The following is a 17,612-nucleotide window of genomic DNA, read 5'->3' on the forward strand; positions in this document are numbered from 1 at the left end:
ATTCCCTAACCTGGTTTTCAAGAACTTCATAGTTTGGCCTCAAACATGTACTTTTTTGGTCTTACAAATGTATCAATTTTGTTTCTGTAACTTGGTGTTTAAGAGTATGGACTCTGGGGACACCTGGGTGGCTCAGATGGTTAAATGTTAAATTCTTGATTTTGGCTCAGGTCATGATCCCAGGGTGTGAGATGGAGCCCAGCATCGAGTTCCAGGCTGGGCGTGGAGCCTGCTTAAGATTCTCTCTCTCTCTCTCTCTCTCTCTCTCTCTCTCTCAAGAAAAAAAAAAAAAAGAAAGAAAGAAAAAGAAAAAGAAAAAGAAAAAGAAAAAAAAAAAGAGAGTATGGACTCTGAAGGCAGATTGCTAAGTTCAAATCCTAGCTCTTTCTCTAACTAGTTATGTGACCTTGGACAAGTTTCTTAACTTCTTTGTGCCTCAGTTTCCTCATTTATAAATAGAAATAATAAATAATAGCACTAATTCTGTTATGAAAATTAAACATATGAAAAGTGCTTAATTTTGCCTGGCATATAGTAAGTTCTGTATTACGTGTTTCATTGAACAAATATTTACTGATATTTACACATGTGTATATATGTCAGGAACTTTTCTAAGGACCTGGGGATAATACCAGTGAACAAAATAAACAAAAATCTTTGCCCTGTGGAACTTCCATTCTATAATAAAAATGATTATTATCAATTGTCCATAATTCTATTTCTGCAATACCTTTCCTCTTGCATCATCATCATCAAAATTCTACCCTTCCTTCAAGATCCACCAAAATGCCACTCTGCCCCTTGAAATGTTATCACATTTATCACATATACTATCAAATATCAACCATATTAAATCTTATAGTTCCTTGTACAGTTTTATTTCCCTTGATGCAGTATAGTGTCAGCTGTTATTCCTTTCATCCTTGTAAATAGTAGCAGGATGTACCTTGCACCCAAGCACATAGTAGATGCTCAATGAATGAATGAATGTAGGCAAAGAATACTTTACATGATCTTTCATTTAACTTCTAGTGATTAATCTTATGTTCTTTAACTGAAAATATAAAAGATTTAAAACATAGATCATTTTATTTTCAACTCGGGAAATATCAGATATCAATATCAAATTTTCCTTGTTTACTACTTGGCTTTATTCACCATCATCATTTGGGACCTTATTCACTAGTAGCCCAATTTTTGTTGTTTGCTTTGCTATGTATACCCTACAGGATATTTAATGTCCCTTGTTATCACCAGTTAGAAAGTGCCTTTAAGTTTTTATTACAGGAACCAAGTGGATAAAGTATATTTTATTTGTATATTTTCCACGTGTAGCACAGAATTTTCCCATTTCTCACTTCCTTCCTAACATGAAAAAATTTCCAGTTACTCATCTGCAATACTGTGGTTCATTAGTTCTTGTTTTTCCTCCATTCCAAAGAACTGTAGATGTCTAAAATTTGTTTTTATTGCATCTCTAATAAGAAATTAGTTTCTTTTCCTCAGTATCAAGTTTCTTCCCTCTAAATTTGCTTGCTATTCTCTATCCATGACTGGAAAGACCAGACTGACTATAGGTTGTCTTGTACTTTCTAATTTGTATTTTCACAATGCTGTAGATCACAACGCTATGATAAAATGCAGAATATATTAAAAAAAAGTTTTTTTAATGTTTACTTATTTTTGAGAGAGAGAGAGAGAGAGAGCATGAACAGGGGAGGGGTGGACAGAGGGAGACACAGTATCTGAAGCAGGCTCCAGCCTCAAAGCTGTCAGCACAGAGCCTGAGGTGGGGCACAAACCCTTGAACCGTGAGATCATGACCTGAGCTGAAGTCAGATGTTTAACCGACCGAGCCACCCAGGCTCCCCAGAATATATTATACTACATTTCAATCATCTTTACACCACTTACCCTTGCCACGTATTCTTAACTATTCCTTTTATCCAAGCAGAATCCCATCAGAATGGCATGACAATCTTCTGTTTTTTAATAACACGCCAACACAATAGATTTTTAAATAATGATCAAGGATTTTTTTTATTCATTAAGTTTCAGTATCATTACAGAAAATGTTATGGTACAGAGTTGTTTAACATTATTTTTTCTTTGCTCTTGATTTCCACATGAATGCTGGTAACACTAATATCTGTACAAGATCAGTCTTTGATTTTATTTTTTGTTCTGTACAATTTTAAATGTATTGGTTAAAAAGGCTGTCAGCACTTAAGGAAGCATTTTTCCCCCAGTTTGTTTATTCAAATAAAAGGTATCCAGTTACCGCCCCAGAGTACTGTGCCATGAGGCTACCGGGGTGAGGCGCCTCCCAGGCGCTCTGCAGGTGAGGGTGCTCCCTGCAGCAGGGCTGGGCCTCCACCCGGTCACTCTTCTGTTGGCACTGTGCACATAAACACGATACATGATAAAGAACAAGCAAAAGCTCTCTGAAAAGCGGTTATGAAGCATACTAAGAAGGGAAATCCAAGTGTTGCCTACGCTAGTATAAATAAGCAGACAGCCTTGATTAAGAGCATAATTAGTTGTATTTTAAAGATGAGAAAAACACAAGTTCTGCAGGCACCTACTGCTGTCTACTAAAAGCTATCGCTATCAGACCTAGCATTGAACACACAAAGCAATTTGCAAGAAAGAAAAAATTTGCTTTGATATAATCAGAATAGAGTTGTCTGTTAAGATTTATTTTTAGGTGTTTTTTCTTTAAAAGGTATTTAAATTCTTTTGAAATATAGTTCAAGATGTTGACTATACAGATCAACTTTTATCCAGATCAGAAAAACTAGCTGTGCCGTTGCATATTACAGGATACAGTCAATGATATGTGGACATGCATCAAAGCTTTCTCCCTCTGGGACCATCATAGCCGTCCAATGACCATGACATCCACCACCTCGCCCTTGTGGAGTTCCACGTACTGCTCTGTCTTTGGAGGTAGCATCAACAAGCCATTGGCGCTGCGCATGCTCATCAGACGGCTGCTCATCTGATTACCTAGAAAGAAATATCTCATTACAGCAGCATAAGCAGCACACTGTGTACATTTGGAGCCCTTGCGGTTCTTTTCAAAATAAACACCCATGAACAGAAACACAGGTCTTCAAGAGGAAGAGAGAAGATCGGACTTCCCAGTCCCTTTTCCAGGTGGCCTTGCTACTGTATCCTACTACCTTCTCACTAAACTCTAAAAATAAACAGCAGAAATTATTGCCTAAAAAGAATAAAATAGGATTTTATAGCATTATGCAAAACGCCATAGAATTTCTCAGTTCAGGCTAAAAAATGTTATGTGTGTCTGAAAAGAGAGGCTTTTAAAACTTATTTAAAACAAGATAATAATAGCAGTGGCTACCACTTTTTTTTAGTATTTATTAAGTACCAGATAGTGTGGTGGGCATTTTACTTAACTATCTTATTTAATTTGCACAAGACTCAAAAGAGGTTAGGTAATTTGCCTACAGTCCTACTAACTAGTTGGTGGCCAATTTGAATGTAAGTCTGGGGGAGACACTGCCTATGTACTTATTCCCTCTGTTAACTGATGTTTGCACTTGATAGGACCTTTGTTTAGAGGGTAATACAGTTTTCTGGAGACACATCAGAAGTTATATAACTATGACTAGACTACTTGGGGATAAAAGTTTAAAGTGTAGAGGCGGTAACTATAGAATACTTGAGTTATCAATATTGATTTCTCAGTGCTTAAAATTTACCAATATTTAAGGTATAGTAGAGGCTACAGAGGATCACATTATAATTGAGCTTTAATCTCACATTTCAGAGTAGCATAGTCATAGTACAACCAAAGTTGTGCTCAGAATTTAGAGGTTGAACAAATAGACAAAAATCTTCCATAATTCTAAATTTGTGTTTATCTAGAAAATATGGCTCCATGGAATAAGTAAAATTTTGTTTTTACTCTTATTTTCTTCTTATGCTATACCATTAGGGAATAATTTAACTCATCTACTCTTTCAAAAAGGAAAATGTACAACAATTACTAAATTAGGTGTGCCCAAGGAGGGGGTTATGCATAAATTTTGTGTTTTAATGGGATACATGGATAGACATACCCACAGATGTGAATGACTAACCTGTGCTCTGTGCCCAAGGCAGTGGTTCTTGGTGATGCCAAGTCAATATACAGCGATGGTATTCTGGGCGAGGATCCAGTTTGACATCACATGATAACTATAGAATATAGAGTAAATGAAAACAAACTTGATCACCTGATCATCCCTTAAAACTACAGGGTGGTGGAAATTGTGCAAAGAATAAAGTAGACATGGAAAATATCTTGGCATTCTGCTGTTCCCACCTCTACCACCTTATGTTCTTAATACAGAAGTCCAGAAGTTGGGTTGTTCCAGTGAAAAGAGAAGACTAAGAAGTTGGTATTCACAGTGGGGAAAAGGGCAGATGAAAAAGAGAAGGTCTATTTTTGAAGTCTAATTTTATGGGTTGATAGCACAGGTACCTCTGACCTATGAATTGAGAAAGCAGATATTTTAACACCGAAAAATAAAAGAAATAGACCTAAAGAAACAAGCTCAATATCTATTTATATGTACGTCCATCCATCCATCCGTCCGTCCATCCACCCGTCTGTCCATCTAATAAATATTTACTGAGGCACTCTTCAGCTACCAATTCATACACCTATCTTTAACATAAAAGGGACACTTTCTTTTACTCCTGAATATTCCCCATGTCCCAATACTGACCATACAATCTCTTTCAGGCAAATAAAAGTAGTCTCTACTAAAAGTTATACCATTTTTGTTTAGCCACATCACTGGTAATAAAAGAATTATGGAATGGCATCTTTCATATCTTTCCATTAAGGATGAAAACCTTTCTAATATAGCAACTTCAGTTTACACATGCAATGTAGAATGACTAATCAACCTTTAACCTAGAGCCATTAAAAAAATCTATTTCATTAAATTCATCTTGAAATCTGATAAATCAAAGTGATAATGTCTTGGTAGTAGGTACCTAAGAGGTATTCCTTGAACAAGTTTATATAGTGTATAATTATGGACGATAGCCTATCAAAGATTAGTTCAATTTTGGTGAATATAAGACTTGTTCCAGTGTATGAGAATTAACATTTTCCATTAGCACAATAATCATTGAAGTTACTCTCCTTAAAATGGAAGAGAAACCTTTTATTCAACTAGAACAGGTATTGCTTAGATCAAATGATTCAATTACAGCTTGAATATCCTAGAAATTTTTGTATTTTCATTTTCATTTGTTTCCATATATTTTTAAATTTCTTTTCTAATTGGCTGGTGGACCCATTCATTCTTTAGTAGGATGTTCTTTAACCTCCATGCTTTTGCAGGTTTTCCAGACTTTTTCCTGTGGTTGATTTCAAGTTTCATAGCATTGTGATCTGAAAGTGTGCATGGTATGATCTCAATTCTTTTATATTTATTGTGGGCTGTTTTGTGACCCAGTATGTGATCACAGGAAACCATCAAAACCATAGAGGAGAAAGCAGGAAAAAACCTCTTTGACCTCAGCCACAGCAATTTCTTACTCAACACATCTCCAAAGGCAAGGGAATTAAAAGCAAAAATGAACTATTGGGACCTCATCAAGATAAAAATCTTCTGCACTGTAAAGGAAATAATCAACAAAACTAAAAGACAACCAACGGAATGGGAAAAGATATTTGCAAATGACATATCAGATAAAGGGCTAATATCTAAAATCTACAAAGAACTCACCAAACTCCACACCTGAAAAACAAATAATCCAGTGAAGAAACGGGCAGAAGACATGAATAGACACTTTCCCAAAGAAGACATCCAGATGGCCAACAGACACATGAAAAGATGCTCAACGTCACTCCTCATCAGGGAAATACAAATCAAAACCACACTGAGATACCACCTCACGCCGGTCAGAGTGGCTAAAATGAACAAATCAGGAGATTCTAGAAGCTGGCAAGGATGTGGAGAAACAGGGACCCTCCTGCACTGTTGGTGGGAATGCAAACTAGTACAGCCGCTCTGGAAAACAGTGTGGAGGTTCCTCAAAAAATTAAAAACAGATCTACCCTATGACCCAGAAATAGCACTGCTAGGAATTTCCCCAAGGGATACAGGAGTGCTGATGCATAGGGGCACTTGTTTATAGCACAATGTTTACAGCCGAGCTTTCAACAATAGCTAAATTATGGAAAGAGTCTAAATGTCCATCAACTGACGAATGGATAAAGAAGATGTGGTTTATATATACAATGGAATACTATTTGGCAATGAGAAAGAATGAAATCATGCCATTTGCAGCAATGTGGATGGAACTGGAGGGTATTATGCTAAGTGAAATAAGTCAGGCAGAGAAAGACAGATACCATATGTTTTCACTCATATGTGGATCCTGAGAAACTTAACAGAAGACCATGGGGGGAGGGGAAGGGGAAAAAAAATAAAGTTACAGAGAGGTAGGGAGGCAAACTCTAAGAGACTCTTAAATACTGAGAACAAACTGAGGGTAGATGGGGAGCCAGGGGAGAGGGGAAAGTGGGTGATGGGCATTTAGGAGGGCACCTGTTGGGATGAGCACTGGGTGTTATAAGGAAATCAATTTGACAATAAATTATATTTAATAATAATAAAAAAGAATATTCTAGAAATTTTGATTCAGGTAAATCTATCACCAATCTATTCTGGTTACTCTGTTTTTTAAACATTCTAATTATTCACTCTGACAGTCGCTGCTTTTCCTCTGGAGTCCAGAATAAAATTCAATGCTGAAGTGTTTTTCCTTGGCTAAATCATACTAAATTCTTTCAGTTGATATTGCTTATGTTTATACTCTATTTCATATCTACTGAGGGGTAACTTGCCATTATTCCTGAATTATTGTGTGCTTAGCTGAGGGCAAAAATGTCTCTTTCTCTTTCAATCTGTGTATGGGGTTCTCCAGAATTAAACTACAAGACTATTCCCGTGGCTGTGTTATTTGTTAGGTGTCTGAGCAGGTTTTCACCTGGCAAAGGCACTGATTGGCTCGTGGTAGTACGAGAGAACAAATACTAGAATGGGGTGATATCTGACCTCCGCCTTCTACTCCCAGGTGTACCGTTAACTGGCACGCTATGTTAGGAAATTATTTTGCTTTCCTATACCTGTTTGTTTATCTACAAAATGGGGTTGTTTGTTTTAAAGGAAGATATTTATGTTAATTTAAAGAACAAGAATCAATTGCATCAAATTGAGGTGAATACAATTTTTTTTGTAGCCTTACAAACAGCTGTTCCTTTTGCTGAGATGAAACCGGCTAGATTTTTATGGTATTTTATGAAAATGCAGAATACTTTATTAACCAATATATTTAGCTGTACTGATATTATAGTTCTGGCATATTATATCACTTAGCTTAAGAAATCACTTATTTACTATGAGTGTCAGTGCTTACATGAATGATGTACCATGAGGAAACACAAAACACATTTTTTTGGGTGAAAAAGTTGATGCTTCACTTTTAAAAAAATGTTTATTTATTTATTTTGAAAGAGAGAGAGAGAGAGAGAGCAAGCGAGCATGAATGGGAGAGGTGCAGAGAGAGCAAGATAGAGACAGAGAATCCCAAGCAGACTCCGTGCTGTCAGTGCAGAACACAATGCGGGTCTTGATCCCATGATCCATGAGATCATGATCTGAGCCAAAATCAAGAGTCAGATGCTTAACTGACTGGGCTCCCAAGACACTCCTGATGTTTCACCTTTGAGGACTTCTTCTATTCATTCAAAACTAGAGTGGGCTATGGACTAAGACTATTTCCTCTGTTTCTTTTCAAATATTTTTCTGACATGCAGTAGTCACTCAAGAGATAAAACTGGGGGCACCTGGGTGGCTCAGTAGGTTAAGTGTCCCACTCTTGACTTCAGCTCAGGTCATGATCTCAGTTTGTGGGATTGAGCCCTGTGTTGGGCTCTGCACTGACACCATGGAACCTGCTTGGGAGTCTCTCTCTCCTTCTCTCTCTGCCCCTTCCCTTTGCTTGTGTGCATGCGGTCTCTCTCTCTAAATAAATAAATAAACATTAAAAAAGAGGTAAAACTGTATTATGTGGTATACTATCATATATGTTCTACATGTAAATGTTTAAGGGAGAAAATTAGAGAAAAAAAAGGTCAACAGAATGAGGAAATAAACCACAAACTGGGAAAAAATATTTGTAAAAGACATCTGATGGATGTCTGCTTTCCAAATTATACAAAAAATTCTTAAAATTCATTAACAAACAACTCGATTAAAAAATGGGCAAAAGGCCTGAACAGATATCTCATCAAAGAAGATATACAGATGGCAAGTAAACATTGAAAGATATTCAACATCATATGTCCTTAGGGAAGTGCAAACCAAAACAATGAGATATCATTACACACCTACCAAAGGTCAAAATGCAAAACTCTGGCCACACCAAATCCTGGTGAGAATGTGGAGGAATGGAAACTCTTAATCACTGTTGGTGGGAATGCAAAATGGTACAGCAACTTTGGAAGATGGTTTGGCAGTTTCTTACCAAAATTAAACATACTCTTAGTATACAATTCAGCAATCGTGCTCCTTGCTATTTACCCAAGTAAAGGGAAAATTTATGTCCATACAAAAACCTGCACATAGATGTCTGTATCAGCTTTATCCATAATTGCCAAAATCTGTAAATAATCAAGGTGTCCTTCAGTAGGTGGATTGACAAACAAATGGTGGTACACCAGACAAGGAGGAAACTTATATGCCTATTACTAAGTGAAAGGAGTTAATCTCAAAAGGCTGCATGACTCTGGAAAAGATACAACTATGGAGATAGTAAAAAGATGAAGATTATAGCATAGAGGGAGGGATGAATAGGGAGAGCACAGAAACTACTCTGTATGAAAGGACAATGGTAGATACATGAAATTATACATTTGTCAAGACCCAATGAATATACAACACTAAGAGTGAATCCTTGATAACCCTGGGTGATAATGATGTGTCAGTTGGTTCATCAGTTGTAACAAATGTACCACTTTGGTGTAGATGTCAATAGCAGGAGAGGTTGTACATGTGTGAGGACAGTAGGTATATGGGAACTCTATGTACTTTCCATTTAATTTTGCGGTGAACCTAAATGAACTTAAACCTAAAAAAAAATTTATTAATAAAAAAAAGGTGAGAATATTTTGTTCTTCCTCTTTGTCCTGTCCATCTTACAGAGAAGTGACCTAAAAAATTTCTCAGGGTAAATAGTTATTTGCAAATCCAGTGTAATAACGTTATTTCCAGAGCTGTCAACAAGGTATTAAAATGGCACAAAGAAGCTAAGTAGCCAACCCTTCTTAGGGACACCGAGAAAGGCTTCACAGGGGATGTGATTTCTGAGTCTTATGACTAAGGAGTCTTGAAAACTGAGAAAGGAGATGGTGGTGGTTAGGCAAGAACCTTCTAGGAAGGGGAATAATCACAGGCATAGGCAGGGGATCTCATGTCCATTTTGGAAGCAGTAAATAGCTTACTATGGTGAGAGTTCAGGACGAGAAACAGATGAAGCTGGAGAGGGAAAAAGGCCATGGGGTGAAGGGCCTCCTATGTTCACATGAGCAGTTTGGATTTAACCCGGGGGTCATGTGAAGCATGGAAGCGTTTTAGTTGGAGATGCTTACATGGTTAGAGTTATAACAGGGGTTTAAGAGGAAGCAAGATTAGAAGAAAGGAAACCATTAAATATGTCAAGGATTATAATCTAGTAAATGTTGGAGCCATCATTCAAAGCCAGGCTTATTCGGTTACAAAAGTCAGAGGATATGGATGGTGGAAGCAGCTTTAGGAGAATGGTGAAGATTTAGAAGGCTGCTGTAAGGAATGGAAAAGCTGATCCATAGGATATAAAAGGATCATGAAGGGAATTTGGGCCCCTGCTGAGGTTTGTAAATTAGAAGTGCTAATGTGAACAGCTGTAGACTCTTCTCTAGTTGTGGCCTAGGAATAAAAGTGAAAGATAAAGAAGGAAGGCTTGATCCAAGTTTGTGGATTTTTATAGTGGGCTATCATGGAAGGAAGAGGCAAAAAAAAAGTTGATGTGCTACACCACAGGACTTAGGTTGGGTGAGGAAAGTGACAAAGCCAGTGCAGCTTAAGGACTTAAGGGTAGGGGTGAAAGGAGTGTTTATACCCTTTTTACAAAGACTGATAGTAACTTGCCCTTGTTCCTAAATTGTACACCAGAGTTGGTGATTTTGGGATGAAGTACTTCAGGGTATTGGAAGTGACTTGCTGAAGTAGAAATAAAGATATTTAGAATTGTAGAAATAAAGCAATTGATGGTAAGAGGTGAGCTAGAGAGGTAGACTATGAGACACTTGCCAAAGACCTGAATGAGGAAAAAGTGAAAACTCCAGAAGGTTCAAGGGAATAGGTTGGGATGCAGGACTGTACAGATTGGAGAAAAGAATTTGTGAGAAAACAGATGACCAAAGGGGATTCTACTTGGGTGGGGGCCTAAGATAACATGCGCAAAGCCCTGGTTGATGCTGGGGGCCTGGACTTTGCTCCAATCTGGTCAAAGCTTCCAAAGAGTGGCTCAGGCAGCTTTACGTTAACTTTTTTGGTAAGTGCTATAAAAGTTACGAGGCGCTGATTTCATTAGTCTACCACAGAGATCCTTGAGTTTATTTACCCTGTAAATCATTTATCTAAAATTTATCATGTAACTTTAAAATGCTTGCACATGCTGCTATGGATCAGTTTCAAAATAACTTTTCCAAAATTTTTATAAATTATATTTTCATTTATATATTTTTCATTTCCTAATACGTTAAAACTGATTTACATCTCTTATAAATCATGGAAAGTCCTATAATTTTCCATATCCATTTTTTAATCTATAGGACACAATATTATGATATAATAGGCATCCAATAACATTTTTAAAGATCAATGACTGATCTTGTCACAATAAATAATCATATTTCTCTCTACAGCTGCAAACACCTTAGTGATTTTCCAACAAAATAAACATTTTGTTAAGATGCTTTGTATTTTACTGTTTATGACATCAGCCAGAAAGCATTCATGAAGTTCTCATAGCAGGAAGACAATAATGCTCAAGAGAAGAGATAAGATGTGAAACTTGGAATAGCCCAGTAGAGTTCAACATGCCCATACTCTCCCAGCACATGCTGGCCTAATCCCATGGGAGATGAAAATATTTTCCCTTTCCCTTCTCTTAATCATTGCCTGAGATGGGCTGTTAATACTAATAGGAGTTGTGTAAGGTATATTTCTAGAGAAACGAGTTGAGAACAAGGGGCAGTAGAGGGCACTTTGATGGGATATTAAGGAAATGTGTTAAGGAAACACAAAAGGATATCTGTTTGTAGAAGCATTAGGTTAATAATTCAGTGAATTAAGGTTACGTTTTTAATTGCCTACTGAAAGCCAGAAGTATTTCAACTTCAATCATAACTGACCCAGGTTATGGTGCAAGTGTTCTAAATTGATGTCAGAATGCACTGATACAAAAGATGACATTTTTTCTGTTGACCTTTCAAAATAATGCAGCATTGCCCTAACCACAGGACAGCTATATCAGAACCAGCACTACGAGTTACCGACACCAGCATTTAATAACTACCTCACTGTCTGAAAGCAGTAAGGATTGGGAGAGGCTGTGATTTTGGTGGCCATTTTGGAGAACAGTAATAAGTGGTGTCTGTAAGCTGCATATTGGATGGTCAGAAAACACAGACAAGAGGCTTTACCATGTTTCAAGGAAGTGAATAAAGTTATGTTCTAAAAGTGACAGTTATGTCAGGAAAGGTGTGGGGGTGATTTTAGGAGTTAAAACCAAAAGAAGTAAACAGCCAAGGACACTGATGACCCATCTGACAGTCCCAGTGACACTGCTCTGTGGGAGAAGGGAGTTTGACTGATTCTTAGACTAATTCTCAATTCCATGAGTTGACAGGAGTGAGCAGCAGTGTGAACAATGTACCATGCATCAGTGTGATTGTAGAGCTCTAGCTCATCACTGTTGTCAGAAAGGATAGCTGCCACAATGTCAGTTTTAGAGAAGAGATAATGAATGTTAAGATGAGAAATAAATGAAAGGATTCATAAGAACTTTGCAAAGTCAAAGAGAAATCCTCTTTTTCTCTCTTATAACAATGCAGATTTTTCTTATTTTCTAAATTTAGCAAATATGAAAATGGTGAGCAAATTCATATTATTGGTTTAGATGTCTAAGCTTTATGACTCTGACCTTCTGATTTGATCAGAATACTTTTTGTTTACTGATGGCTGTTTTTCTTCTTTTTCCATTAAATTTAAAATAAGACCACCACCGTGATTATTGGAAAATCCCCCGATAATCTGTTTTCAGAATATATAGTTGAGCTTTTACTAAAATTTTAGGAAAAGGAGGATATCTCTTCATATGCTGGCCTACAAAATCTCAATATTTAAAAGGTCAATGTTAAGAATATTTGAAGTTTAGGGACACCTGGGTGGCTCATTTGGTTTAAGCATCTAGCTTTGGCTCAGGTCATGATCTCTCAGTCTGTGAGTTCAAGCCCCATGTCAGGCTCTGTGCTGATAGCTTGGAGCCTGGAGCCTGCTTCGGATTCTGTGTCTCCCTCTCTGCCCCTCCTCTGCTTGCACTCTGTCTCTCTCTCTCATTCTCAAAAATAAAAAATAAACATTAAAAATATTAAAAAGAAAGAATACCTGAAGCTTAGGTTTCCTTAATGTTTTATCCAATATATTCTCACAATAATATTTTATAAATATTCCTTCTTCCTCCTCTATGCCTTGTGTTCTTCCTGTCAACTAATCATAGCATTCTGTCACATTGGAATTTATTTCAAAGCTCTCAAAAAATAACAGTTTAAGTATTGGAAAAATGGATATATATATGCAGAAGATTAAATTTGGACTCCTTTTTTACACAATACACAAACATTAACTCAAAATGGATAAAGGACTTATATTTAAAACCCAAAACAGTAAAAATACAAGAAAACATACAGGAAAAGCTCTTTGATATTGGTCTTGGCAATGATTTCTTGTATTTGACACCAAAAGCACAAGCCACAAAATAAAAAATAGACAATTATCCATAATTGTCAAAATAAAAAATACATATCCAGTATTTTATGTATAAAAAATACATATCCAGTATATATCAAACTAAAAAGCTTCTGCACAGCAAAGGAAACAACAGTATGGAAAGGCAACCTATGAAAAGGGAGAAAATGTTTCAAACCATCTATCTGATAAAGGGTTAATATTCAAAATATATAAGAGTCTCTTACCAGTCAATAGCAAAAAGACAAATAACCTGATTTAAAAATGGGCAAAGGACTTGAATAGACAGTTCTCTAAAGAAGATACGTAAATGCATATCAAAACCACAATGACATACCATCTCACAACTGTTAGGATAGCTATTAAAACAACAACAACAACAACAACACAAAAGATAAGTATTGGCGACAATGTGGAGAAACTGGAATCTGGATATAATGTTGGTAGGAATGTAGAATGGTTCAGCTACTGTGGAAGACAGTGTGAGGTCCCCCCCCAAGTTGAAAACAGAACATATGATTGAGCAGTTCTACTTCTGGGTATATATCCTAAAGAACTCAAATCAGGATCTCAGAGACATCTGCACTCTCATGTTTACTGTAACATTATTCGTAATAGCCAAGATATGTAAACAACTCAAATGTTTATTGATAGATGAATGGAGAAGGAGAATGTGCTATATTAATACAATGAAATATTATTTAGTTTTAAAAAAGAAAGATATTCCTACCATTTGTGGCAATATGATAAACCTAGAGTACATTATGCTAAGTGAAATAAACCAGTCACAGAAGGATAAATACTGAGTGATTCCACTTATTTGAGGTATTATAGTCAGTCACAGGGGCACCTGCATGGCTCAGTCAGTTAAGCATCTGACTCTTGATTTCACCTAGGTCATGATTTCACAGTTAGTGGGATGGAGCCCCACATTGGGCTCTGCGCTGACAGTGTGGAGCCTGGTCGGGATTCTCTCCCTCCTTCTGCTGCTCTTCCACTCATGTGCTCTCTCTCTCTCTCAAAATAAATAAACAAACAAACAAATAAACAAACTTAAAAAAAAAAGCCCTTTATAAAAAAAATAGTCATAGAAGCAGAGAATAGAATGGTGATTGTCAGAGGCTGAGGGGAGTGGGCCATGGGGAATTGTTTTTCAATGGGTATAAATTTTCTCTTATACAAGGTGAGTAAGTTCTAGAGATCTGTTGTACTACACAGTACCTATAGTTGACAACATGGTGTTCTTCACTTTAAAATATGTTAAGAGGATAGTTCTCATGTTAAATGTTCATACCACAAATCAAACAAATAAAACCACAAAAGAACACAGAAAGTTTATGGAGGTGATAAATATGTTAGTACCTTGACTGTGGTGATGATATGGGCATATGCATATGTCTCGTCAAAATATATATGTTATATATATGTAATTTTTTGTATGTCAATTGTATCTCAATCAAGCTTTTAAAAAAAAGCAATGGTTTGATACTGTAGGTCACATTGCCAAGAGAATTAATTATTAGTTATATAGAAATTGTGTTACATAATTAGTTGAGTAGTAGTAAATCAAACTGTAGTGTTGGTGGAGAAGGGGGACTCTAATTTCTAAGTGGCCTTTTAACCAAGTATAATTTCTTAGGCTTAGTTGTCCTTTTCCTAACAATGTGGTCAACGTTTTATTTTAACTCGCTAGTCTCCTTCTAGTCCTTTGTCTTTTTCCAAATTGTTTAAAATTTATCAGAGAGGTTGCGGAAAAAGTGAGAAGATAAACAGTCGGCTGTGTGACTTTACACAGCTGAAAGGGAATTCTTGTCCCTCCTTCCGTATAGGTTTATTTTAGGGTAGTGCCAGTCTCATTCTATTTGCCATTTTATCATTACATACCCACTTCCATATGGATTCTGCCAGAAAAAATTATTTACTTTAGAAGTTGTGGAATAATGTGGGCTGGGAATAAATGGGACCCTTTCCCCTCCATTTCTGTCATGATAGGGAGAATATAACTACATTTTCCCTCACAACGATTACAAAATTCTGGATGTTTATTTTGGGCAGTTGGAAAATCATATCCTTAATTGTTATTAGGCTTCAGTTTTGGTTCCTTGTCATTTAGAAAACATTACCCTGGCTTTGATGATGGTTGGCCGAGGATCCAAGATGCCCTGCATCTTTCTCAGTGCAGGCACAACAAAGAGGTTGCAGGTGACCACGGCTGACACAGGATTCCCTGAAAGTCAACCAAGCAGTTATTTATAGTATACGTATAAAAATTTGCCAAAAAATTACAATTGTCTATACCTTCAGGCATCATAAAGAGTGAAGTGACTAACCACTAACTCCTAATCTTCTAAATCACCTTAAATCCTGAAGGATGCCAGAAAAGAGCTACAGTCAACCAAATACCACAGAAGGTATAAACATTTGTCTTCCGGTGAAATGCAGAAACTTCTGATTCCCTGAAACTGTTTAACACAGTTTTTTATTTCCAATTTCCTGGGAACTAAACATTGAAAGTCATTACTAATCTTTGTAAGTTTTAAAGCAGATTGTACCTGCTATTTTTAAAATATTTTAAAATTGCCACAGTAATACAAGCTCTGTACAAAAACATTTAGAAAATATGTTAAGCACAAAGAAATGTATCCATAACCCCCCTCTACCCAGAAATCTCTTTAAATTAAAAAAATAAAACTAAACAATTTAAGCTGAGAAGGACTTGAAGAGGAATACTGTTATAGGCTGAATTGTGTCCCTTGCAAATTCATATGTTGAAGTCTTAACACCCAATATGACTGTATTTATAGATAATAGGGCCTTTAAAGAGGTAATCAAAGTTAAATGAGGTCATAAGGATGAGGTCCTAATCCAATAAGACTGGTGTCCGTATAAAAAGAGGGAGAAACACCAGGAGCACATGTACGCAGAAAAAAAGGCATGTGAGGACACAGTGAGAAGTTGGCCGTTTGCAAACCAGGAAGAAAGACTCAACAGAAACCAGCCTTGCTGGCATCTTGATCTTAGACTCCCAGTCTCCAGAACTGTGAGAAAATAAATTTCTGTTGCTTAAGCCATTTGGTCTGTGATAGTCTGTTATGGAAGTCTGGGCAGACTAATAGAAATACCAAGTTCTTTTAAAATTATAAGCAAAACTTGAAGAATTCAGTTGTACCCCTCCAAGAAGAAATCTGGGTGGGTCATGCACTTCGAAGGAAAGAAAGGTGGGCAATGAAAAAAATGACTGTGCTGAGAATCACAGATTTCGTTTCGTGTGTGGTACTGTTAACTAAATAAACTGAGCGGCCCGAGTGAGTTCCAAACCTTTCTGAATCTAATTTTACTCTTCCCAAAATGAAAGGTTTGGACTACATGCCTCTCAATATCCCTCCTGGGTCTAAAATTCCAATTTTACTAACACATTAATCCAGTGGTATCGAGCATGTATATGTACGCGGAGGGCTTGGGATCGACTATTAGATTTTTAGTTTCCCTTGGCCTGGCTTGTGCTGCTAATTGCATCATCAAAGTAAAAGGCAATGGTTTAGCCTATTATTAGCTAAAACCATACCTTTAATTTTCTTCTACCCACAAAAGTAGTTAAGAATAGATTTTTTTTAAGCTGTAAAAAGTGATGAGTAATAGTAATAATTTCAATAGAAAAATGAGTTGTCTTGCCCAACAGCACAGCAGACTCTTAATGAGAATTAATTGCTTTTCACCTGTCTCAAAATACACAGATGAATATGTTTCTGGGAAAGCAAAAAAAAAAGAAAAAAGAAAAAAGCTATTGTTCAGCAACGATGACAGCATTCTTGTAATGCTGCTGCTTTATAAAATTACTCTAATTGAAAATGGATCGCAAACAATTGCAAATAGTGGTTATTTTGTGTGTAGGGGGGAAGGGATTACCAATAACATTTCTTAATGTTTACCTGTATTTTCTAATGTTTTTATAGTGAACATATGTTATTACAGTAATTTTAAAAAGTTAAAAAAAAAGGCAAGTAGATACATCAAATTTTTTTTTAAATTAAAAAAAAAATTTTTTTTTAACGTTTATTTATTTTTGAGACAGAGAGAGACAGAGCATGAATGGGGGAGGGGCAGAGAGAGAGGGAGACACAGAATTGGAAGCAGGCTCCAGGCTCTGAGCCATCAGCCCAGAGCCTGACGCGGGGCTCGAACTCACAGACCATGAGATCGTGACCTGAGCTGAAGTTGGACGCTCAACCGACTGAGCCACCCAGGCGCCCCTACATCAATCTTTTAAACTGCTTTAAAAGTTATCAAGATTAGGAGCTCCTGGTGGCTCAGTTGGTTAAATGTTCAACTTCGGTTCAGGTCAATATCTCACAGTTTGTGAGTTTGAGCCACAATGGGCACTGTGCTGACAGCTTGTAGCCTGGAGCCTGTTTCAGATTCTGTGTCTCCCTCTCTCTCTACTCCTCCTTCTCTCCTGCTCATGCTGTCTCTCTCTCTCTCTCTTCAAAACAAACAAACAAACAAACAAAG

The 17,612-nt window shown here is 36.8% G+C and overlaps 1 protein-coding gene across 18 annotated transcripts in view; it reads right to left on the reverse strand.

Moving 5' to 3' along the window:
- Positions 1–2,013: 2,013 nt before the first annotated feature.
- GPHN (gephyrin) overlaps positions 2,014–17,612 on the reverse strand; it is a 635,492-nt gene continuing 619,893 nt past the window's right edge. For all 18 annotated transcript variants that reach the window (XM_086709482.1, XM_086709484.1, XM_086709476.1 and 15 more), the window contains 3 exons: positions 15,227–15,330; positions 4,110–4,206; positions 2,014–3,009 (listed from right to left, as the gene is read on the reverse strand). In XM_086709482.1, the coding sequence (XP_086565608.1) occupies positions 2,876–3,009; positions 4,110–4,206; positions 15,227–15,330 (335 nt within the window). In that variant the 3' untranslated portion in view covers positions 2,014–2,875. The remainder of the gene's footprint in view (positions 3,010–4,109; positions 4,207–15,226; positions 15,331–17,612) is intronic.

Source organism: Puma concolor, chromosome B3 (genome assembly GCF_028749965.1).
Source record: "Puma concolor isolate L17-30 chromosome B3, mPumCon1.1.hap2, whole genome shotgun sequence".
In the NCBI taxonomy this organism is placed as follows: Eukaryota; Metazoa; Chordata; class Mammalia; order Carnivora; family Felidae; genus Puma; species Puma concolor.